The sequence below is a fragment of the Lactuca saligna genome, chromosome 4 (assembly GCF_052625555.1).
Source record: "Lactuca saligna cultivar CGN05327 chromosome 4, ASM5262555v1, whole genome shotgun sequence".
NCBI classification, from domain to species: domain Eukaryota; kingdom Viridiplantae; phylum Streptophyta; class Magnoliopsida; order Asterales; family Asteraceae; genus Lactuca; species Lactuca saligna.
This window is the reverse complement of record NC_136420.1, coordinates 63535562-63561507: the sequence shown is the minus strand read 5'-3', so window position 1 is coordinate 63561507 and position 25946 is coordinate 63535562. Positions and strand designations below refer to the sequence as shown.

The 25946-nt window shown below is 36.3% G+C and overlaps 1 protein-coding gene and 1 long non-coding RNA gene across 2 annotated transcripts; one reads left to right on the top strand and one right to left on the bottom strand.

Annotated features, from left to right (window-relative positions):
- The first annotated feature begins 4295 nt into the window (after positions 1-4295).
- On the top strand, positions 4296-5926 carry LOC145038567 (uncharacterized). Its single transcript, XR_013679435.1, has 4 exons — positions 4296-4491; positions 4569-4723; positions 5140-5320; positions 5753-5926. It is a non-coding gene; the product is annotated as an uncharacterized LOC145038567 (long non-coding RNA).
- A 4117-nt stretch (positions 5927-10043) lies between these two features.
- Positions 10044-12528, bottom strand: LOC145038566 (secoisolariciresinol dehydrogenase-like). Its single transcript, XM_078986886.1, has 2 exons — positions 12442-12528; positions 10044-10924 (listed from the first exon to the last, which is right to left on the bottom strand). Exons 1-2 carry the CDS (start codon positions 12468-12470, stop codon positions 10138-10140), a joined length of 816 nt encoding a protein of 271 aa, XP_078843012.1. The 5' UTR covers positions 12471-12528; the 3' UTR covers positions 10044-10137.
- Between the last annotated feature and the right edge of the window lie 13418 nt (positions 12529-25946).

Here is a 25946-nt window from a genome sequence, read left to right as displayed (position 1 = left end):
TTAGAGAGAGAAAATTTCAGATTAGAGGAAGATCTTCTCATACAAAAGGAAAAGGGATGGCGATTGTGGAATATAACCCAAAGTTACTCAAACTCACAAGTCTTGCGAAAAGACTAATTCCAAATGAAAAACAAAAGTAGATAAATTTATTGATGAGTTAGTTAGGGGTTTCCAATTAGCAAATGATGAATTGACTACTTCAACCAGAGCTAATGGAAAATTTAGGAGATATAAGAAGACCTTGGAAAATAAAGACAAAGATGAGCAAAGTAACCAATGCAACAAGAGAAATGATGGAAGTGACTTATGATAAAACAAAGACATGATTTGTTTCAAGTGTGGAGGGAAGGGATGTGACTTCAACTTGTGTACTAATGAGACAAAATGTTTATTTGTGAAGATTATGGTTATGTGGCTATATGTTGTCCCATAGAGAAGAGCTCCAAGGCATGAGAAATAACCGGAAGGTGCAAGCAAATACAACAAAAAGACTGCATGACAAAGTAGCAAGTGCAAGAAAGTGAATACGAGGGAAAAATAAGTATCATCATAAAAGGGAAGAGTACAAGAGAAAAGTAAACAGTCCGAAGAGGTCACTTGTCACAAATGTTTAGAAATAATGCACTATGGCAACATATGCGAAAGGGGATGAGGATGTTTCATATGTAAAATATATAGTCATAGTAAATTATATTGTCCATCATCAAAGGCCGAGAAGAGTGGAATAAGTATGAAGCAAGGTGTACAAAATACGAAGGAGTCACACATTTCAAACACTACTAGAAAACATGGGGTTTCCTACGGAAAATTTCCGTAGCTAATTAGCTACAAAATTGCTACGGATTAGCTACAGAATGGGATGCCCTAATTTAGTAACGGAATAGCTACGGAATAGCTATAGATGCTAATCCGTAGCTAATTAGCTACGGAATGGCTACGGGATACCTACAGATACTATTTACCTACGGATTAGCTACGGAGTATGCTTTCCGTTAGAATTCCGTAGCTAATTCGTAGCTAAGTAGTTACGATTAGCTACGGATTTTTCTTATTTTTTATTTTTCGGGCACCAAACGTCGTTTTTTTCGCTTCGTTTTTTCACATCTCTACTATAGATGATTATCTATATTTTCACCAACCTAGAGCGATTAATATCGTTCATAAAGTCGTGTGCTCTTTCGGGATCAAGTACTCGTTTCACAGTTTAACATTGTAATACCTATACTTTTTACCAACTTCTGATGGATTATGTTTGTATTTATATATTTATATACATGAATGAGTTGTGGTATATGTGTATGTGTATATGTGTATGTATACGTGTTTGTGAGATGTATATGAATGTATTCATAAGCATTATAGTGTTAAACCACTAAACGAACATTGATTCCCGTATGTGCACACGACTTTATAAATGATATTAATATCTATAAATTGGTGAAAATATAGATAATCATGTATAATAGAGGTGTGAAAAAAATGGAGCGAAAAAAACGACGTTTGGTGCCCGAAAAATCAAAAATTAGCTACGGAATATGCTTTCCGTTAGAATTCTTCCGTAGCTAATTAGCTACGGATTTTTCTTATTTTTGATTTTTCGGGCACCAAACGTCGTTTTTTTCGCTCCATTTTTTTCACACCTCTATTATACATGATTATCTATATTTTCACCAATTTATAGCTATTAATATCATTTATAAAGGCGTGTATACATACGACATCCATTGCTCGTTTAGTGGTTTAACACTATAATGCTTATGAATACGTTCACATACATCTCACAAACTCATATACATCGTCATAATCAACAACATCAACATCATCATCATTATCATCATCATCATCACCATCATCATCATCACCATCATCACCACCACCACCATCATCATCATCATCATCATCACCATCACCACCACAACCACCACCACCATCATCACCGTCATCACCATCACTATCACCATCACCATCATCACCATCACCACCACCATCATCACCATCACCATCACCATCACCATCATCATCATCACCACCACCACCACCACCATCACCTCTACCATCACCATCACCACCACCATCACCATCACCATTACCATCAACATCAATATAAACATCAACATCAACATCACCATCACCATCACCATCACTATCACCATCACCATCACCACCACCACCACCACCATCACCACCAACACCACCGCCACTACCATCACCACCACCACCATCACCTCTACCATCACCATCACCATCACCATCACCATCATCATCATCATCATCACCACCACCACCACCATCATCATCATAATCATCATCACCACCATCATCATCATCATCACCATCACCATCATCATCATCATCACCACCACCATTATAATCATCATCACCATCACACCACCATCATCAGCACCACCACCATCATCACACCACCATCACCATCACTACCACCACCATCACCACCACCACCATCATCATCTCCATCACCATCACCATCATCACCATCACCATCAATATCACCATCACCATCAATATCACCATCACCATCACCATCACCATCACCACCACCATCATCACACCACCATCACCATCACCACCATCACCATCACAATCACCACCATCATCACTATCACCATCACCACCACCACCATCACCATCACCATCACCACCACCACCATCATCACTATCACTGTCACCACACCACCGTCACCATCACCACCATCACCATCACCATCACTATCACCATCACCACCATCATCACTATTACCATCACCACCACCATCATCATCATCATCAACACCATCACCATCACCACCACCACCATCACCATCACCATCACTACCATCACCACCATCACCATCACCACCATCACCACCACCACCATCACCATCACCACCATCATCACCATCACCATCACCATCATCTGCATCATCATCACAATCACCAGCATCACCATCATCATTATCACCACCACCCATCATTATCATCATCACCAAACCATCATCATTATCATCATCATCATCATCATCACCATCACACTACCATTATCATCACCACCATCACCATCACCACCATCATCACCATCACACTACCATTATCATCACCACCATCACCATCACCACCATCATCATTATCATCACCATCAACACCACCACCATCACCATCACCATCACCACCATCACCATCACCACCATCACTATCACCATCACCATCACCATCACCATCACCACCACCACCACCACCATCACCATCACCATCACCATCACCATCACCATCACCATCACCATCATCACCATCACCATCACCATCACCATCACCACCACCACTACCACTACCATCACCATCACACTATCAATAGTGATCGTCATCATCATCATCATCATTTATGCATCAATTTGTTGTTGCTTATGTTTTGTTTTAAGTTTAATCAGGATTACACTTAAATTGAGGAGGTTTGTTGGTGATTTTATGTCATAAATATTATTTAAGTGTAATATGATTAAATTGTTGACCAATAATGATCTTGTTTAATATTGAACAAGTTATGATGGTGTAGAAGTGTACACATGTTCAAGTTTATCAATATTCAAAGTACATTGTTAATTAGGGGAGAAGCCCCTAAATGAACGGGGGTCCGGGAGCAGCGCCCCTAGGAGCGGGGTCCTAGGGGCGGCAGCCCCTGGCGGTGTCCAAGGAGCAGAGCCCTTGGCTGGGAAAAATGGTTTATTTGTTAGATGATATTTGGATTATGTTGCTATATTAAAAAATGCATCAAAAATCCAGTTTTAGAAAGTTGACACTTTTTAGAAAGTTAACTGTTCGTGTCTAAAATATGTAAGAAAATTTATCTAAAAAAAAATTAAGACTCGAATAATAATAATAATAATAATAATAATAATAATAATAATAATAATAATAATAATAATAATAATTAGCTGAATAATAATAATAATAATAATAATAATAATAATAATAATTAGCTGAATAATAATAATAATAATAATAATAATAATAATAATAATAATAATAATAATTAGCTGAATAATAATAATAATAATAATAATAATAATAATAATAATAATAATAATAATAATAATAATAATAATAATAACAACGGTAATGGAAGTGGTTAAAAGGTTTACCGGTCAAGATTAGTATGGATGTGGCATTTGCAGCCAAGTGGTGTTCTCGTTCGTGTTGTATGCAATTTACCCGAGTTCGAGTCCTGCACCCCTTTTTTTCATTTTTTTTGGGCTTCTTCAGTTTAGGGTTTCTTATTTTTTTATTGTCTGCCTCCACCTCCATGTATCGACTCCTACGCTTTCCTTCATATCGACTCCTCGCTTCTGTCTTCCCACCTTTTGTCTTCTGTGAACGCCAACCCCCTCACTTCTCGTCCCTTCTCCGACGCATTTACCCATTTTCCGACGTTCCTTCCCTCTCCGGCAGCATAGCTCATCCGTCATTACCCCTCTTTGCTCGATTTCTTCTCCCAAAAAGGTAAAACCTAGTTTTTTTTTTTTTTTTTTTTTTTTTTAATTTGAAGAATGTAATGGCGCATTCACTCCACATCGCAGCACACCCTCTGACCTCCCATCTTCGGCGTGCTCGTTCGTCATCATCTATGGCTATCGTTGGTGATGGCTGCGATTTCGGTGTTGTGGAGGCTGGAAAAACACGAAGAAACAGCCCAATCGTTATGATTTTCAGCTTGTGAACACAAGATGTGAAGGTAATTTCTATAAACCTAAGGTAACGTCGGTTTCGTTTGGAATTGTTGATTTCATGTTGAAATTGGTTGATAAATCCTAAAATTGCTTATGGATGGAAGCTTTTGAGGACATTAGAAACCTCAATACATGAATCAATTCTAGTTTCTTGAGGTTGAAGATGATGAACGATAGTAACATTGACTTTTCTGTTTTGGTCAAACCTGGATTTAGAGTAAAATAGCATCTAATGGTAATCATGAGCATGATTAGAAGCTTGAAATTTATGTAAAAACACAAATATGTTGCTATTATCTTCATGAACTTTATAACTTGTTATTTTTAGAAACTTTGTTGAAAGTAAATTGTCAAATTTTGTATAAGGTGACTAATTTCAAAGGTGTTTGACAACCTAAGCATTGGTTCTTCCTAAAAACAGGTTGGCATGAAAGATTCATGAAATTTCACTCTAGAACTTAAAGAAAACACATGCAGGCAAGTAGGATGCCCGAATGAGAAAAATATCAAAAGGGATCACATGTATTGCTTTTGGGGGAACCTTAATTTTGACAGAAGAGGAGCTACAATGGCTCTTGGTTTAGATAATAGCACATTACCAGGTCCGTTAATTTCTTTATGTGTATTCAAGTCTTTATTAATTCTAGTTTTTATAAAGTTAATATTTATGAATCAGAATGTTTCTTTATTAGGCATAGATGATTAGATGGATTGAAATGGTGTTTTTTTTTTTTATCATTTAACATTAGTAAAAATGGTTTGTAGATGCTATTTTTCACTATTATGAACACTAGGAAAAATGGTTTGTTTGTTAGATGATATTTTGTATCTGTTAGCATTCATGTGTTAAAATTAGTTTGAATGGTATGAATATTAGTTACCATGATAAATAATTCCCACATTATTATTAACATCGCTTGCATAATATGATTTCTTTTATATGCTAAAAGAAAATTATAACTAACTTATTGTAACTAAATAACAGTTGCACATTCTTTCAATTAGTAATTGATACTTGTTTTTACATTTTTCAGGCAAGCTTGTACATTGTTAGTTTGATACTTCCTTTGCGAAGTAATCCATCAAAAAAATTTCAATTTTATTTTGTAAGCACCTATTTAAACATTTGTAGTTGACACTTATTATGTTTATCATGTTTATCATTAGACAATGTTAATTAGTAACATGTATTTGTATTTGATACTTTTTTAGGTTTATTAGTTTTATTATAATGATATTTGTTTTGTAGTTGAATTTCAATATTATTTTAAGTTTAATGTAATGGGTTTTTTTTAATATTTTGGACAGAAAAAACTGGATTTCTTTATAATTTTTATTGTTTTTTTTAAATAAAAAGTAATTAGCTACGGATTACCTACAAAAAATCCGTAACTATTTACTTCCATAGCTATTCCGTAGCTATCCATTTCCGTAGCTATTCCGTAGCTATCAACTTTCGTAGCTATTCTGTAGCTATTCAATTTCGTAGCTATTGAGTAGGAAATCCGTAGCTATTTATTTCCGTAGCTACTCCGTAGCTATTCCGTAACTAATCTGTAGTTATAATTTTCCTACGGGCCATTATGCTACAGGCATTTTTCCGTAGCTATCCGCTTATAGCTACGGATGTGCTGTAGCTATTGCACCAGTTTTCTAATAGTGAAACTGTAGGCGGAACTTGTGACGAAGAGTATAGTTTTAGGTACTTGATTCTCAATAAATTCCATCTTCCGTATTACTCCTCTCGACTAGAAGCTATTTATTTTGAATAACAAGGATATCATTGCTTAATTAAGATTGAAATTTTCGTTTTTATGGTAAAAAATATTATTTTGAATGGGTATCAAATAACGAATAAAAAGAAAATAACTATCTTTAAATAAAGTATTAATATATTGAACATATGACACCAAGTGTTACAAAATACAAATTAAAAGCAATTTTGGTTAAAAAAACCCCTAAATACTTAGACATTGAACAGCTACACCAAATAAACGGAAGGCATGCACATAATTAATTTCCATAGAGAACATACTATACAAATATGTTCCATTTATTTAGAGCACCAGGTTAAAACCCATGTACTACACGGGTGATAAATTAACATAACTTAGATTTTAGAAATAAAAATTAAAGAATTAGCAACATAATTTCATTTGTCTAATGTTGAATGCATGATTTAATGAAAACTAAAAATCAAATAGAAATGTAGTGCATTGTTATTTCTGACTATATAAGAAACCTCATCATACCTATTACTTTGAAAAATTTACCCAACTTTAGCATTGAGCTTCTATTTTTTTTTCTTAAATAGGCATCACATTTTATCTCTCCAATTAATGTTTAACTGTTTATGCATACATTTAACTTGTTTATCAATTACATTTCATCATACACACAGTCAAACAAATGGTGATACAGTCATGCATTTATAACTGCAAATAAAAAAAATAAAATGACAGTTTGACGTTATAGAAAACAAACCAAGTAAAGTAAATTTTTAATCCTTGCATTAAACCATTTTCATCTAAATAAAAAAAAAATAATAATAATGAATCTATGTGGTATAGAATATTGATGCCATTGATTTATCCAAAAATTAGCTTATCTTAGTTATTTTACAAATAATCAAACTATATGTTAAAACGAAGTAACCAAAGTTTATGGTACATAACGATATTTATTATTATACTTTTTAATATTGATGTAAATTTTATGAGGTTGAAAATTGGTGCCATTGATATTTGAGAAAAATAATATATAAAGTTTAATGTATCTTGAAGAAAATGTTATAAATCTGTTATATAACCTGAGATTTTAAGGAAGCTGTTTGGGCCTCGGATCCCTATGCATTGCATTGCCTTGCTAGCTTTCAAATTCAAAAAAAATAAATAAATAAATAAAATAAAAAAATAAAAAATAAAAATAAAAATACTGTCTAAGGACCATAAGACAAAAAAACCAAGCGTTTTCAAAGATCGGTTATTGATCTAGTCAACTGATATGTTTTAAACAACTTCAGGCATAGCATATGTTTGACACATGTTGAATTCTTTTACATTGTTCAATACCAACATTCTTCTCATTGTCAACTGTGAAAAAAGAGATCTCACTTGTAACCAATGTGTGGTTAAACTTTGTTTAATGTGCATTGTAGATAGGAAAAAAGCTACAATCTTTTGTCAGTTACCACATTATCATATTTTTTGTAAAATACTAATGAAAATGTCCATATAAGTAAGAAAAATAAGGACGAACTAACCTCAGAGGAATTATCATGAGAACCTGCATACTTCATTGAAGCCTACAATAATCAAGAAAGAAATAAAAAATTTATTAAAAAAGAAAAAGTAAAAAAGAATCAAGAACAATAATAATTAACAAAAACCAAACTCCCCTTTTCTTGAAAGAAGCTCCACAAGGCTTGTATGAACAACAACAAATGGGTTTTTACCATTAATAGCTAAAGTATATGCATTAGGCACTGGACTTCGCCTCACATAAAAATCAAGAGCTTCAATTTCTAGTGCTTCTACTACTACCTGTACCATTAATCATTAATTGATGAAGTTTTAAAAGCTAAAAAAACATAAACAATTTTGACCTATTAATAATATTATTTCTAATTTCTTCTATAGTTTCATGCATCTGCAAGACAAGTCCTTTTAATTTATATATTATCCAAAAAAGTGGCAGTTTATAAGATATAGAGAGATCCTTACGAAGAACTATCCCTCTTTAGAAGTTACCAAACATTTAAAACACCTAATATAACCCAATACAAAAGAGGCTCTTATAATTTTTTTTAGAAAAATGTAACTAAAACATGACCAAGAACCAACTAAATTAAAAATATTACCTTCTCTTGGGCATTTCGACAAACACTTTATGTGCGCTTTCTTTGAGCATGTTAAGAGCTTCTAGAATCAAATTTTTAGAGTCCTTCCCATGAAATCCTCCCCTAGCAACCTCTATAACTCGATCGAAATACACCCATGTTGAAAAATAATTGATATAACATAAAATCATTTAAGAAGAAGAAATTTAGTAAATATTAAGCTTGAAAAGCTCCAACAACCAAATCAAATCAAACCAGTTAGAAAACAATGAGCAAACGTGTGTGTTGAAGGACATAGAGATAAAGATCGTTGATCTTGGGGGATGATTTTTAGAGATAAGGGAAGCCATACCGTGAGAATGTGGGAATCCGCAAAATGAAATGAAGAGATTGTGCAAGAACAAACAATTGCATAACTGATGTTGGTCACAATGTTGGTGTATGATGGTACTCTGCCTGCAAAAACTGAATCCAAAGAGAACAGTGGAAGAAGATGAGAATCGAGCTATATGTAAATACCCCCAAATCAATTACGTGTAATGTCGAATCTCAAAGAAGCAAAATCGTGAAGGGTAAATTGGTTTGCATATATTTATAGGAAAAAAGACATGAACATCATCACAGTGAAAGGAAAATTGAACAAACTACATGGGTGGGTGTCGTCCTTCTGTTTGGTCGATTCCTAGTCATCGTTGATCACAGAGATTACAATCAACCATTCATTTCCCATTGAATCTCTAAGGATGATCATCCTATAAATAGCTTCACATGGGTGCAGAGCTCCGATTCAATCAAATTACAATCAAATTAACGATTCAATCTACTATCATAGTTTCGAAACTATAATTCAAATGTAAAAATAAAAAAAAATAAAAAAAATAAAAAAATAAAAAAAAAACCTTAGAAATTTGTGAAAACATGAATTAAAACATACCTTGGATAGATTTCCTTTGAACGGAAAACGTTTTTAATTTATCTGTGGTCCATATTATCCTAGGCTTAAGCAATTGAAGCAAATGTTGAAACGACTTAAGCAATTAGAATGAAATCGAACTCTTATATAGAGAACCACCGGCAAGGGAAGTTACATAACTGTGGAAGAGAACCGTGCTTTGTGGAAGAAGAAAGAGGAACATGGGTAGAAGGAACTTAAAATGATTGAACCTCCGATTAACCGAAATTCTTGAGTTATTACGACTGAGATTGAAAGAAGAGGGAGTTTTAACGGCCGGGACGAAGGAGATGGTTTTTCCGCTCACCGATCATCAATATAATTTGATACCTTGATTATTGGGATTGTTGTTCAAATTCAAACTAAAAAAAAAGATAATCTTAAATCGGACCAAGAAGACAAAATGCATGAGGTATATAATAGATAAGGGTAACTTCGGAAATTCACTTTGATACGTAGAGTGCACGTAGGATAAATTATACTCTTTTATTAGGATAGACGATTTCCATAGGTAATTATTGTATTTTATATAGGAGGAATGCGCTACAGTAAAACAGGAGAAGCCTTACAAGTACAAACATGACGTCTTTAAACCAAATCAAAATAGAACAATTCTACAGATATCAAAATTACTCGATAGGGGAAGCTCGAGCAAATAGACCAAAAGCTGGATTAATAACAGTAAAACCTCCATCAAGTACTAGATTATGCCCGCTCATGTACCGGGCCTCATCGCTTGCTAGAAAAAGAGCAGCTTCTGCCACATCTTCTATACGCAGCAAGATCCCTTTGAGGTTTGTATAAACTTTGGAGTATTTATCAGGGTGATCTTGTACATAATTTGTAGCCATAGGTGAAGGGATAAAATGAGGTGATAAGCAATTAACACGAATCCCATATTGGCCAAGCTCGGCAGCTGTATTCTTAGTGAGACCCACAAGCGCATGTTTTGAACTCGAATAAGCATGAGAAATGATTCCTCCAATGCTCCCAGACACACTTCCCAACATAATAATGCTACCTCTACGAGCTGGGATCATGGCTCGAGCTGCTTGCTTGGTGCCTAGGAACACACCAGTAACGTTTACTCTCATAACCCTTTCAAAATCTAACATATCATTATCAAGAATACTGAGTTTTCCATCATCTACAATGGCTGCATTGTTGACCATTATGTCCAACCTACCATATTTGGCAAGTGTGATGTTAATGACATTTTCAACATCTGATTCAACAGTCACGTCACAATGGACAAACATAGCGCTGTCAAGACCAATATCTTTACAAACTGCTTGCCCTAAGTCGTCTTGGATATCAGCAATCACGACTTTGGCTCCATGTTTTATGAATAGTCTTGTCGTTGCCTCACCGATTCCTTGAGCTCCACCAGTGACAACTGCTACTTTCATTGACAACCTAAAGAAAAATTAAATAGCGTTACAAGAATGAATTGTTCATGGATTACTCAGAATCTTAGTTTAATTTCTTTAAATTGTGAAAAGAAAAATATAAATGAAGCATCCAGATATATGAGTACAACATAGTTTTGATGATCCTACATCGAAATTCTATCTAATGAAAAGCATAGTTTTTATCATCCTTGCGTCGACCATTATATCTTGAGAACCATCTAAACAACCGTTAGATCTAAGTTTATATGAGTGTTGATAATAAAATCGTTCTCATAGTGAATTGCTTACCATGAAAGTTGAATGATTCTACTCGTATTCTTATTTTACTTTTAAACTTAAAAAAGATTTAGAAAACCGATCGAACTTTATTCTACATTATTTTTATTGTGAAATGTAAAGATCTTGAAGTTCTATCTTTTATAAATTTTATAAATTTTGGGTTACTATATTTGTTTTTGGAATTTACTATATTTGTTTATTGTTTAATTATGATTAATTGCTTTGCGAAGAATCTCACTAATAAGTTTGTAATTTGTGATGAATATACATTTTATTGGTGGTCTTATCAGAATTCGAAAAATAACTAGAAATAATCACCTGTGACTTGCGAGCATTATTTAAACATTCCATGAATAAAACCGATCAAAATCATATGAGCTTAAAATTTTGGAACCGTTTTAAATTAAAATTTCGCAAACAAGATTTTATATTTATTTAAGAACAGTTTTTAATATAAAAACTTGCCGTAGAGGGACTGTATGTATCATCTTTCCAAATATTATTGAATGTCATACAACATCTAAGTAATTTTTGCAGAAATATCAATTACTAACTGTTTAGGGGGTACTAAATTTTGCACGCATTACTCATATTTATTTATGTATGTCTATTTATTATTTATATGAATGTGTACGTATTATGTATAAAACCAAATTAGTAGTAACTATTAATAATAATAATTGTTATTATTATTATAATAATTATAATAATGATGTATTGAGCTATATATATATATATATATATATATATATATATATATATATATATATATATATATATATGGAAAAGTGAATATACCTTTAAGGGTATATAAGATTAGGTACCCAAACCCACTATAATTAATTGGTTTATTTGTATAAAACTTCAACCCTAACTTGATTTACTTTAAGAATTTTGAAATTTCACTATTGTTTTCTTTTTATATCATTTTCTTTTACCGAACACCTACTAGGTTATATATATCGGAGTTGAAAATGAAAATTATGTAGGAGGAAGATAAATATGGAATTTATAAAAATTTTAGAAATAAATCAAGTTAGAAGTTGAATTGTAATAACATTAGACAATTACAATGTATACATATGATACCTTTAAGGGTATATACACTTCCCATATATATATATATATATATATATATATATATATATATATATATATATATATATATATATATATATATATATATATATATATATATATATATATATATCATGTTTTTATTATAAAAAACATAAGATTTACCTGGAGACAAATTCTGAAACGTTTGCCATGGTTTTTGATGGCCGGATAAGCAAAAAGTTCTTGCTAATTGCTATAGATTTGATGGGAAAGAAATGAGCGGTGGATGAGTATGCCGAGCAGATGCCTTTAAATATAAAATTTTCCCTTTGTTAGTTTATTCTTGAACACTATTTAATTGGTCTACCGGCCCTTGCATGAAGTTTCTTTCATAAAGAAAAAAAAACACATGTATGTACTATTAATATAATATATTCTAACTACTGTATTTTTTTTATTAAAAACAATATGTTTTAAAATTCTCTATTGGTATGTTGAAAAACATGGCAAAATTTTATTTTATGGAAATATATCGAAGGACACAACATAAAGAATATGGGGAATGAAATCTATTTTCTTTTTACACAACAAGAAATATAATCTTTAGGGACAACACCATTAGGGATGACACGAAGTTTTAGGGACGACACTCGACAATAAGCGTTCTTGTTGTCGCTAAAGCCTCGCGTCGTCGCTAATAAGGTTTGATTGGCGATCCACGTGAATGTTTCCTGATCAAATTTTGTCCCTACAATTGCATCCTGATCCAACGGATGGGGTTAGTTACTGTTCACACCAATAGTTGCGACACCATTTGTGACGACGCTGTCGCCACTAAAGGTGGCGAAAATATGAACGCGTGAATTTCCCTCCGATTTGTCGTCTCTAATGATTCATAGTCGTCCCTAAAGGTGTCGCCCCTACAGGGTTCCACCTTTTGTTCCCCATCAGGTCGCAGAACCTGATTAATTTCCAGTTTCCATTTCTCTCTCATTTTTTCCGGCGATAATTAGGAAGCATTTTCTGGCGAATTTCAGTGCATCCCACTTCTTCCGCCGGAGGGATTTGCAGCTTCTCACCGGGTTTCAGTTGCTCCACCGGCGACTATCACCACCTCAGCTCGCCACAGTCTCCGACGAACTTCTCCACCGGTGAAGGTGCGTTTCCCTTTCTCATTTCCACCGTCTTTTCTCTTTCTCTTTCTCTTTCTCTTTCTTTCTTCTCTAATTTTGTTGATTTTGGTGGTTTTAAGGAGATTTCTCTAATCTCTGACTTTTAGAACCACCACATCAATGCCACTGTTGCCGCCTATCTCCGTCGATGTCAACTGTCTCCGACGACATCCACCGTCTCCGACGAACTTCTCCACTGGCTCCACTGTTTTCAGCTCTACAACCACAGCTGCGTTCAATTTTTGTGTATATGTGTATGTATGAATTTGATATATGTTTGCAAGTTTATTTTGTATAAGGAATTTGATATATGTTTTTGTCTATTTGAAAATGTATTTCAAGAAAAATTGTTTGATATATGCGTGTCTATATGTGTATATGTATATGTATGTTTGGAATATGTATGTCTATTTGGTATGTTTGGAATGTGTATATGTCTATTTGGTATTTTGTATATGTGTATTTGTATATGTATAATTGGTATTTTGTATTTGGTATTGAATTGGTATGTGTATATGTCTATTTTGTAAGTGTATACGTATGTATGTATGTGCATTTGAAAATTTGTTTTGAGCAAAGTTTGATTGTATATTAATTTAGTGTATATATGATGTTATAATTGCAAGTATGTATATAGAAAAAAAGATAACATCAGTGCAACATTTTTAAATAACAACTTTTTGTTCACAAATAATATGTATGAATAATAGAAAAAAAGAACTGCATAAAACTTTTGTAGGGTGACTATTAAGTAAGAATATTTTGTTTTTATAGTATGATATATTTTAACTTATATTCTTACTTTGTAGGATGTGGATGTTAATGTTTTTCTACAAAACCCGACGTTTGTGACGGTAATTGAAGATATTATGCGCTCATTTAGCAAGCAAGTCGACAATGCGACCAACAACAACGATGAAAACGATGATGGGAAAGACGATTAATATATATTTTTTATGTTATGGATGATGTTATTATAGATTTAGATGATGTTAATGTGATATACTTTGTTTATGTTATTTGATGTTTTATGTAATTCAGATTTTTAAATTATATGTTTTATAATTTTATAAATTCTGTATTTTTATATTATAAACTAATATAAAATATAAATTTTATCTAAATAAACAATCATAAGTGGCGACACCGTTAGGGATGATCATAAGCATTAGCGACGACACATCCAGCCGGAATATTTGGCCGGAATAATACTGGTCGGTGGCCGGAATATTATTAGCGACGATAAGTATTAGAGACGACGCTTTTAGGGACAACTTTGGAGTATTAGCTACGAGGTATTTGAGGTGACCCAATTGAGACGACAAGTCGTCCCTAATACCTTTAGGGGCGACTTTCTTGACTATTAGCGACGCTTTTTGTTGTCCCTAAAGGTGCCTTTTTTTTGTTGTGTTAGTTGTATATTTGTCGAAGGAAATTTAAAAAGTAATTATATAATATGATCAAAATACATTATTATTGATTTTTGTTTATTTATTACTATTTTTACTAAAAAAACATTTCATATACTTCAAATTTTTACTTACTGCTTACGAGCTCAAACTTTGTGTTTTTTTCTTGAATTTGCCATAATATGAAAAGTGTATATATATATATATATTGTTGGGCTGAAAATTATTTTGAAGATTGCGTCTTTTGAGCTCGACAGATTATGTTACTTTGTATTCCGGTTTGGGCCTGTCCAACCGTGAACCTTTTATGTTTTGTATATAAGTTTACGTTTGCATGCATATTAGGTTAAGGTTTTAGAGATCTGAAAACAGCGATACATCTAGACGATAACAGGTTTCTTTGATCATTCCTGTAACCTTCCAATCCTCTACAGTTGATGTTCTTAATCGAGCTCTTCTGAGGATTTTGTTTAATCATTCGACACGTTTGATTCCATCTTGAATTATTCTTTTTATTACGTTCATTTTGTTTTTTTTATATACTTGTTCAATATCTAATCGATCTTTATAGATTAAAGGTTAGTTTAATCTCAACAATTGGTATCAGAGCAGGAGGCTGTGTAATCGATACACATCTTTTCTGTGAAAAAGATTTCAATTAGGATTTTTCCGCAATCATCAATATTTATTGAGCCGTCATCTCTTTATTGACGTATCTTGACATTTATTGTTTTGCCCTAATCTGCTTTATTACAAGTCTGATCTTTGAACAGGTTTTTTCGATCATAATGGATGCGACGCAATCAAACCTTATTAATATTTCCAACAGCATCGGTTCGACGACAAAGATTCCAATCTTATACACCCATGACTATGAAGTATGGGCGCATCACTTTGAAGACTACGTGATTGGATCGGAGGATAATGGGTATCTCATATGGGAAGCCATCACCAATGGACCGTTTTCTCATTCTGCATCGTCAAGAATCATCAAGACACAAAAGGAGTACAATGATCTGCTAAAGGACGTGAAGGACATTGCACAAGATGAAAAGGATAAATTCCAGTGCAATATCAAGGCATTAAGGTTGATCAGATTCGCCCTTCAGTCCAACACATTTAGGTTGGTTAGCTCATGCACGACGGCAAAGGAAGTTTGGGATAGACTTCGTGAACTGTATTCTACAGACGAGGATCTTGAACATTCTATTCAAACTTTGCTTTTATCTGAGTTTGGAGAATTCAGGCAAGGAGCCGAAGAAACGGTGACCCAGACGTTTGATCGCTTCAATCATCTTCTCAGCAAGATGATTAAACATGATATTGAAAGGAAGCTTATCGAACAGAAGGTTACTTTCTTGAACGGATTGAGGTCTGAATGGAGAGCAGTAGTTTCCACAGTCAAAGCCCATGAGCAGTTTAAATCATACTCTTTGGCGAAACTGGTGGGTATTCTTAAGTCCCAAGAGAAGATTGTGGTGCAAGAAAAGAATGTCGTTACTAGTCTTGGTTCGTTGGCCCTCCTATCTAAAAGTAAAGCTGTGATGGAGGATGAAGACCTCAACCTGGAGGAATATGATCTCACGTCTGAGGATTATGCCATGATGGTGTCCAATCCCAAGAGGTTCATAAAGAAGAGATTCCCCAGCAACAAAAACCGAAACTGGCAGGGGAGTTACAGCTCTGAAAAGGTGAACAATGAACCGAAGGCTGAGGAGCACAAGAAGGAACCGAAGGTGGATGGCGATTCCGGAGTAAGCTGTTTCTACTGTGGTGGGAAAAACCATTATGCCAAGGACTGTGTCCTTAAGAAGATGGCTGAAAAAGATGATGGAAATGATGAGGAAGCTGTGTTGCAGAAAAGATTGGACGAGTTGAGAAAGAAGAAGTCTACCGCTAACCCTTCTGTTAATGCTCTTATTGTGCAGGGTTCGGTTAAAGGTGACGAGTTCGGTAGCACGGAAGTTTGGTCTACCGACTCAGAAGACGATAAAGTGAGGAAGCCTACCCATGGAAAGGCTTATGTGGCTAAGGAGGAAAGCAGTGGAGGAAGATGCTTCATGGTGACTGACGTATCTCAAATGAGGGGATACAACACCAATGGAGGAAGCGATGGACCGAAGGTACAGGAGGATATGTGTTTTGCGGCCAAGCCACTTAGCCAACAGTTCAGTGAGCTCGATGAACTGATAAAGAAGGTACAATCTGTTTTTGTTTCATCCAAAGTACCATCAACCTCATATGAGAAAGAACTAAAAATGTTAATACAAGAATTTCTCATCTAGATAGTAGCTTAACTCAAACTCGAGTCACCAATTCTAACCTAACTGATCAATTGAGCAGGGTGGCATCGAAAAGTGAGGAGCGGAGAATGTGGATCGAGTTAAAGGAGTCGGAACTAGTTAAAGTTAGAGACGAAAACATTTATTTGCAAAGAGACAATTTAAAATTGTTAAAACAGCGGAATGTTTTTTGTTTAATTGCTAAACGTTTGTACTCTAATATTACTCAGCTTCACTTGGATTGTGAAATAGGCCAAAAGATCCATCGCATGATTTTGCCCTTCCTAGAGTTTAAGGAGGATGAAATCGATGCCGAAGCCTACAATTGTGAGAGTGTGATATCGTCTGATGATGTCAATCCGACCTACATGTATGGACTGGACAAAATTGAGTCCTTCATTAAATCCAAGGACCACAAGGACATGCTTAAAAACCTTTTGGATGAAAATGACAGACTTAAACTGAGAACCGAAACCATGCAAAAATTTGACTCTTTAAACGTCAACGTAAGCTCCGAAAACAAAATTGATGTTGAAAATGCATCTGAGCTTAACGAGGACGAAAACATGAGTGAAATTTCTGTAGAGGACACGGTTGACTGCTCAGAATTTATTAAAACCGAACCTGAAAACCACAAGAATCTTATTTCTGAAAATTCAGTGGAGTTTGCTCGGTTGTCCCATCAAAAGTCCCCACTATTAGTTGAGAAAGCAGTTGTGTATCAAAAGGTCAGGACCACTCCGAATCAAGTATACAAGGTGAAAGGAGTTACCGAACATCAAACAGCTGAACTCACAGCTATTGTAAACGAAGACAATGCTGATGGCTGTGATGAATACTTCTGGGAAGCTCCAATAGATAATGCAAACGAAACCATTGGTTTATCTGAAAGAACCTCCTGGAAGAGCAAAGGAAGATACATACCTGAACCCTTGAATAAGCCGGACAATTTCGATGAGCCAAGTACCAGTGGTACAAAAGATATTCCTCAGAAGGATGATCATTCGGTAAAGGAAGACATTCCCTCTGCTCCTTCGGCTCAAAGTAAAACTCCTGCAGTTCAAAAGGAACCAGCCAAGGAGACACCGAAACCGAAAGCAAATGTTCATCATCAACCTACACAGATGAGGAATAGGAAAAGAGAAAGGAACAATAGATACAGGAAGAACCTTTCTGAAAGGAAACAATTCTGGCATTCCCAGAATGCATATTTCTCACACCAAGACAAGAATCTGAAGTATGAAAACAATCCTGTAGGAAAGCTTGAAAGTCACAAAAACCGAAAGCCAAGGTTCGGTTCACAAGAAGATATCAACCGAAGGCAAAGGTTCGGTTCTGAAAAAGACTTCAACCAAAACCAAAGGTTCGGTTCCAAAGACAGCTCCAACCGAACGCAAAGGTTCGGTTCTGAAGTCAAAAGAGAACAAAACTCTAAGGTCAGTCCCTCCAACGATCAAAAGCAAAAGGGTCACCTAGAGTCTCCAGCCAGGAAATCCTCTCAATCCAAACCCTCTCGTTCTAATTCTTCTCGTTCTTCTAATTCTTCTACTTCCACCGATTTATCTCCATCTTATTCTAAAACTGATTCCTCTTGTTCTCAAAAATCTCATTCGTCAGCTGAACAAAAGGGAAAGCAGAAGGTCAATGAATCCAAACCAGAGTCCAAACCGAACACACCCAATCCTAACAAAATAAAAGTTTTTACCATTAAAAGGAAAGACGAAACAACTCTTATAAAACGAACTTATCTTGTTGACATCTCTCTTACTGTTCCCGTTCCCATGCAAAGCTCACATGGACCCAAGAAACTTTAGGTTCCTAAATCTGCCTAATTTTTGCAGGTTATAAGTGACGAGCAGTTCGACGAAAAATGGTACATCGATAGTGGCTGCTCACGTCACATGACAGGGAGGAAAGAGGAGCTTAGGGAATACAGATCTCTTGCAAATGGTGGCAACGTTAAGTTTGGAAATAATTCTTTCGGCACCATAAAGGGATACGGGATGATAACAAATGGGGACTTTACTATAAGGAAGGTGGCTTATGTGGAGGGACTCCAACACAACCTCATTAGTGTATCTCAGCTTGTTGGAGGTACAGGTCTCAAAGTCTCGTTCGATGATGAAGGTTCTGAAATCATAGAGAAAAAGACAAAGAAAGTGATTCTCAAGTCAGAGCGAAAGGGTGAAATGTTTCCCTTAAACCTTAAACCCATCAAAGGAAACCCAGCTATATGCTTGTTGTCAAAAGCTCAATCCGACGAAAGCTGGTTGTGGCACCGAAGATTATCTCATCTCAATTTTAAAGATATCAACCGACTTGTCACTGGAGGTCATGTTAGGGGTCTTCCATTGCTCAAGTTCGACAGAGATCATTTGTGTGCTGCATGCGAAATGGGGAAGCAGAGTCGTCAAAGTCACCCATCTATAATCAATACAAAAGTTGTTGAACCACTCGAATTACTTCATATCGATTTGTGTGGTCCTTCATCTATAGAAAGCATCGGTGGTAGCAAGTATATTCTTGTTATTGTTGATGACTTTTCACGATTTACATGGGTGTTCTTTCTAAAGCTCAAATCTGAAGCGACTCAAAAGCTGAAAGTGTTTATCAAGCAAATTGAAGTACAGCTCAAGAAGGTTGTTCGCAACATCAGAAGCGACAATGGTCTCGAATTCAAGAACAGGGAGTTTGAAGAGTTTCTTGCAAAAAAGGGAATTAGTCACAATTTCTCAGCTCCCTACACACCGCAACAAAACAGAATAGTCGAAAGACGAAACCGATCTTTGTGTGAAGCTGCCCGAACTATGCTAAGTTTCGCTTCCTTACCTCTTTATTTTTGGGCTGACTCTATTTCGGCTGCTTGTTTTACACAGAACAGGTCCTATCTCAACAAGAAGTTCAAGCTCACTCCATATGAGATACTGAACAACAGAAAGCCCAATGTGAAATTTTTCCATGTGTTCGGCTCAAGGTGTTTCATCTTTAATTCTAAAGAACACCGCAACAAGTTTGATGTCAAAGCCGACGAGGGAATTTTTCTGGGTTACTCACTCACATCCAAGGCGTACAGGGTCCTAAACAAGCATTTGAGAAGGATTGAAGAAACATACTATGTGACCTTTGACGATAGCTATGTCAAGAAGCTACAGGCCAAAGAAGACACCGCAGGGGAAATCTTTCCTCTAACTAACAAGGTCACAGTTTCGGTCGCCAATTTATACGAGACATTTCTGGAGCTCTTTGACGAACCAGAGAACGATTCATTCTCCGAAGCAGGTGCAGTAGACAACAAAGTTGATCATATGAAGCAGATTGTCGAAGATGCTGCAAGAAGAATGCATGAAGGAGAATCGACCACTAATGACTCTCCATCCAACAACGCTTCTGTCCAGGGGGAGCCAAGCTCTCATGTCGAGTGGGAGCCAAGCTCTCATGTCGAGGGGGAGCCAAACACTCATGTCGAGGGGGAGCCAAACACTCATGTCGAGGGGGAGCCAAGCTCACAAGTCCAGGGGGAGCCCAATTCTACAACTTCAACCGAAGGTCCTTCATCAACCGAAGGTGCTTCTCCAACCGAAGGTGCTTCAACACCTGGAAGCTCAGTACCACAAGAAACACCTGGACTTCATGTTTCTCAAAGCTCATCAATTGAGGGGGAACATAATGATATGACGGTCGGTTACGATAGCCAATCTGAGCCAGAAGAAATGATTAATGCTGAACTAGACCCAACCTTTGATCCGAATTACCCTCCTCTTATCAAATGGACCAGAAATCATCCTATTTCTCAAATAGTTGGTGATGTCTCTGAAAAGGTTCTGACCCGATCACAACTGAAGGCAAAACAGACATCCTTATTTTCAAAAGTTGAGTTTTGTATGTTTAACTCATTCGTATCAAAAGTTGAACCGAAGACTGTTAACTCTGCTCTAGATCACTCTGATTGGGTTCAAGCAATGCAAGACGAACTGAACGAATTTGAAAGGAACAAAGTCTGGCGCCTCATTCCAACTCCTCCAGATGCTTCGGTTGTTGGTCTCAAATGGGTTTTTAGGAACAAAATGGACAAGGAAGGTAATGTTATAAGGAACAAGGCTCGTCTGGTGGTAAAGGGATACTGTCAGGAGGAAGGGATAAACTATGAAGAGACTTTCGCTCCAGTAGCTAGGCTAGAATCTGTTAGAATATTTTCGGCTTATGCTGCTCACAAGAACTTTGAGGTTTTCCAAATGGACGTCAAGTGTGCATTTCTCAATGGAGAACTCGAAGAAACTGTGTACGTGGAGCAACCTCCTGGGTTTGTGAACGAAAAGCATCCAAATCATTGCTATATTCTGGATAAAGCTGTGTACGGCCTCAAGCAAGCTTCGAGGGCCTGGTATGAAACGCTTACAAAAATTTTAAAGATGTCTAAATTTAAACAAGGTTCGGTTGACCCAACCTTCTTTCGCAAAAAGGAAGGTAACCACCTTATGATAGTTCAAATTTATGTCGATGACATCATCTTTGGCTCCACGAATCCCAGCTTAACAGCTGAATTCAGAAAGCTGATGGAGACTAAGTTTGAAATGAGCTCAATGGGTCCTATTAACTTTTTCCTTGGTTTAAACATAAGACAGGGACCCGAAGGCATCTTTATTAATCAGGAAGCTTACACGAAGACTCTCCTAGCAAAGTTTGGTATGATGGGAGACACAAAAGTCAAAGTCCCAATGGCATTCGGCACCAAGCTTACCCCATCCCTAGACAAACCGGCTGTCGATATCACGCTCTATCGTCAAATGATTGGCTCACTGATGTATCTAACTGCTATCAGACCTGATATAATGTTTTCTGTGTGTTATTGTGCTCGATTTTAGGCAAACCCACGTGAACCTCACATGCTTGCAGTGAAGAACATCTTACGATATCTCAAGCGAACCACCTCCTTAGGTCTATGGTATCCATCCAACTCAGGCTTCTTTGTTCAAGTCTATTCTGATGCTGACCTTGGAGGATGTGGACTCGACCGTAAAAGCACAACTGGTGGTTGTCAATTTCTTGACAGGAAGTTAGTCAGCTGGCAATCCAAGAAACAAACGTGTGTGTTGTTGTCTACTGCCGAAGCAGAATACATTGCAGCTGCATCCTGCACATCACAAGTGATTTGGATCCAAAGTCAACTTCGAGACTACGGACTCAATATGAAGAAGATCCCACTATATTGTGACTCTGAAAGTGCAATTAGGATCTGTCATAACCCAGTGCAACACTCTAAAACCAAACACATAGCACTGAGGTATCACTTCATCAAAGATCACGTGGAAGATGGAAACGTCGAAGTTCACTTCGTAAGAACCACTGATCAACTGGCTGACGTCTTTACAAAAGCTCTTCCTGAAGCATCATTCAATAAAATATTGCAAGGCTTGGGTATGATGGTTGCAGAGTCGGTCCCAAATCCTCAAATCTCTATTTAAGAATCAAGAACCGAACGAAACATAACGCTCTGTTGCTCTCTGCTCTGGCGATTTAAAGGAACCGACGCAAACAGACCGCTCTGTTGCTCTCTGCTCTGGCGCTTTAACGGAACCGAAGCAACCAGACCGCTCGGTCACTCTCTGCTCTGGTAAAATAAAGGAACCGAAACAACCAGACCGCTCGGTCACTCTCTGCTCTGGTAAAATAAAGGAACCGAAACAACCAGACCGCTCGGTCCCTCTCTGTCCCAGTAATTTAAAGGCACTCAAGCAAACAGCACGCTCGGTCTTTCTCTGCTCTAAAAGATTTACGGAACCGACCAAGATAAACCGCTCAGTTCTTCTCGATTCTGAAACTATCACCGAAATACACAGATCGATCGGTCTATCTCTGCTTCCTTTTTTTTTTGTACAAATTTTATCTTTCTGTTTTTATTTATTTTTCAGAAAAACTCCAAAATTACAAAAACATTTTATCTTTCTGTTTTTATTTATTTTTCAGAAAAATTCCAAAATTACAAAAACATTTTATCTTTCTGTTTTTATTTATTTTTCAGAAAATTCCAAAATTACAAAAACATTTTATCTTTCTAGTCGGTGTACGTTTTGCACAGGTGAATACAAGCATCTCCTTCTATAGTGTTTACCCAGGTATGTTTTTTCTTTATCAGACTAGTTAGACGTCCTTAGAAGCATGCTGCTGTATGTTGTCGCAAGCCTCTATGACCTCGAGCATGCCTTAATGATTCGATCAACACCTATCGTTTCTTCCCAATCAGGCTATTCTCTCACACTCGGTCTAGAGCTACCTTCCTCTACTCATCTGAAACATGAGTTGCTCTGCTTTGTCCCAATTCTGTAGCAGAAGGTACGTTCGGTCTCTTAACTCCCTCCTCATCTTCTTCATTTACCTTCGATTCCCCAAAGTAACCCTTGATGCTTTCGGTCTTTACCACTGAGGCTTATGGTTGCACAACATCTGTGTTTATGATCTTAGATTCGTTTACCACGTTCTAAGTGAAACCCAAAATCCAACACCTGAAATGAATTGACGGTGAGTGATAAACTCAAGCTATTACTTGGAAATCTCTTTTTCTTTTTGTGTGATCTTTTATGAAATTGTCTCCACCTAAGACATTTCTTCCCAAAGAGGTCCAGTTTAATTTTTTCCTTGAGATTTCTGTCTATACCATTCACATCACGAAATACTTCCCACCTACCTGTTCAACAGATCTCATCGGTCTCACAGGTAACTCTACCAACACTCAGTTTTATGTTAAGACTTGATGCTTGGTTTGAGTTCAGCCACCCTTCAGCCATTATCAAAAGATGCCTTTCATTGTTTCTTCAAAGACAACTGATCGTATTTCTCGGGAAACCACACAAGCACTTCAAGTCACTCTTGGCTTTGAAGGAAGCGATTCTTGCCCGTAATCTTCCGCTTTCTGTCTTCTTAATAGACAACACTCACATCCCAAACACCTTTGATTTACTTCTTTATCTTTCACACTCTTATACACGAAAATTAATTTTTCCAACATTCTAAATTGCTGTTTGGTATGCGGTTTTAAGTTTCAGTTGTAACCAAACAAGGGCACAAGGAATTTCAAACGGTACGAAAAGGATTTGGGCGCGTGCAAATGATTCGTTTCACACCCACGTGTGCTGACGTATTCCTGGGATACACCATAACTTCCAATCGCGCTTTTTCAGGCGACGTTTTGGTTTCTTCATCATCACGATTTTCTCTCTCCTGTGAACGGTATAAATAAGGCGTGATCGTGTTCTTTGGCATTTACCTCTCAAGAATTCTCTCTCTGAAAAAGTTACCACTGTTCATCTTCTTCCACAACTCAACAATGGCGACTTCTTCTTCCGCACAAGATCAATCTGCATCCTCTTCTTTGCTCTCAATCAAACCTAATTAGAATTTGATCATAGAGATGACCCCATTCCTTTATGACTCATACATGCTATACGTGGTGGAATGCCTCAAATATTCCCCATTGTTGTTGGCACTAACGCAAGTGGAGGCCGTTCCCATGTCCCTACTCTCCCAAGTCTACACAACGGCCAACTACGACAAACATAAAGACCGCATCTTCTTCACCGTTCACGACAAGAAAACCTCGGTGTCCAAAACACGGTTTTGCTCTCTTCTAGGGCTTGCCGTCGACTCCTCCGTCATCTCACCGGACTTCATCTCCACGGCGCAACTTTTTGTTGGGTTTTGAGCATTCTAACACTCCTAAGTGTACATGCAACCCTAAATACCTTGGATCTATGTTTTCTCTATTATACATGCAAATATGAACATCCAAGGTATTATCCTAATCTAGCATACAAAACTATCAATATAACAAGATAGAATACATACCTCTTTGATGTAGAATGTCTTTATGAAGCTTGAGTGCCTAGTGCCCCAAGTGTGACACCTCAAATGGTTCACACAACACCAAATACACTTGGAATAACTTGAGAGAATTCTACACTTCATAAAATCGGCTAGCCCTCTCTAGAATAATACTAGTAGCCGATTTTCCTCAAGAATAAGATGCTTATATAGTTATACAATTAGGTTAAACCCTAATTGTCATGACTTTCCATTTCCTTGGATCCATGGGTTCAAATACACCATGGAGCATCCATGGAGCATCATATGGGTTTTGGCCCAACTAGATAATCCATGGAGCATTAGCCCACTATACAAGTATGGATGATTTACACAATCAACCCACATATTTAATTAGTCTTCTTTTGATCACTCAATTAATGCTAGATTAATTCTTGATCAATACTAATTAAATAATCTCATTATTCTTATTATTAATATACTAGAACTTATAATATATTAATAATCATAAGTGTCTTATTTCTCTCATTTAGTCTATCCAAGTGCATGATGCCATGCAACCCAAATGGACCATGCCGGGTCGGGTCAAGTCTTACCAATTATAGTTATGGACTTAGACATTAATCCAACAGTCTCCCACTTGGATAAGTCTAAAACTATTATTGCATATGACTTCAGGAACCAACTGGAAATTGTAGCTCTCAAAAGCTTCTGTCGAACTCTGACCTTGTAGATGAACTCTGATCTTGTCAATGACTTGTCCATTAGATAAGGGATCATATATTCCTCCATTCTAGATATCATATGGACTGAGACATGGATTATAATCATTCTCTCTGTCCATTTGTTGTTTCCCGATTTCCGATTTATGACGACTGACTAATTGAACAAATCAAATCAGTCCTGGCCCGGCCGAGCACTTCCATTTGTCATCATCAAATCATCGAGGGGCCCACAGATATCGCTTTTATCCCGAAGGTAAAAGGAATGGATAAACTTCGACTCATATG

Bases quoted from the DNA above. Each gene is read 5' to 3' on its own strand.
- LOC145038566 (XM_078986886.1), bottom strand. From the start codon at position 12,470: ATGGCAAACGTTTCAGAATTTGTCTCCAG. The intron at 10,925-12,441 runs GTAAATCTTATG...ATTTTTCTTTAG, and splicing joins GTTTCAGAATTTGTCTCCAG to GTTGTCAATGAAAGTAGCAG.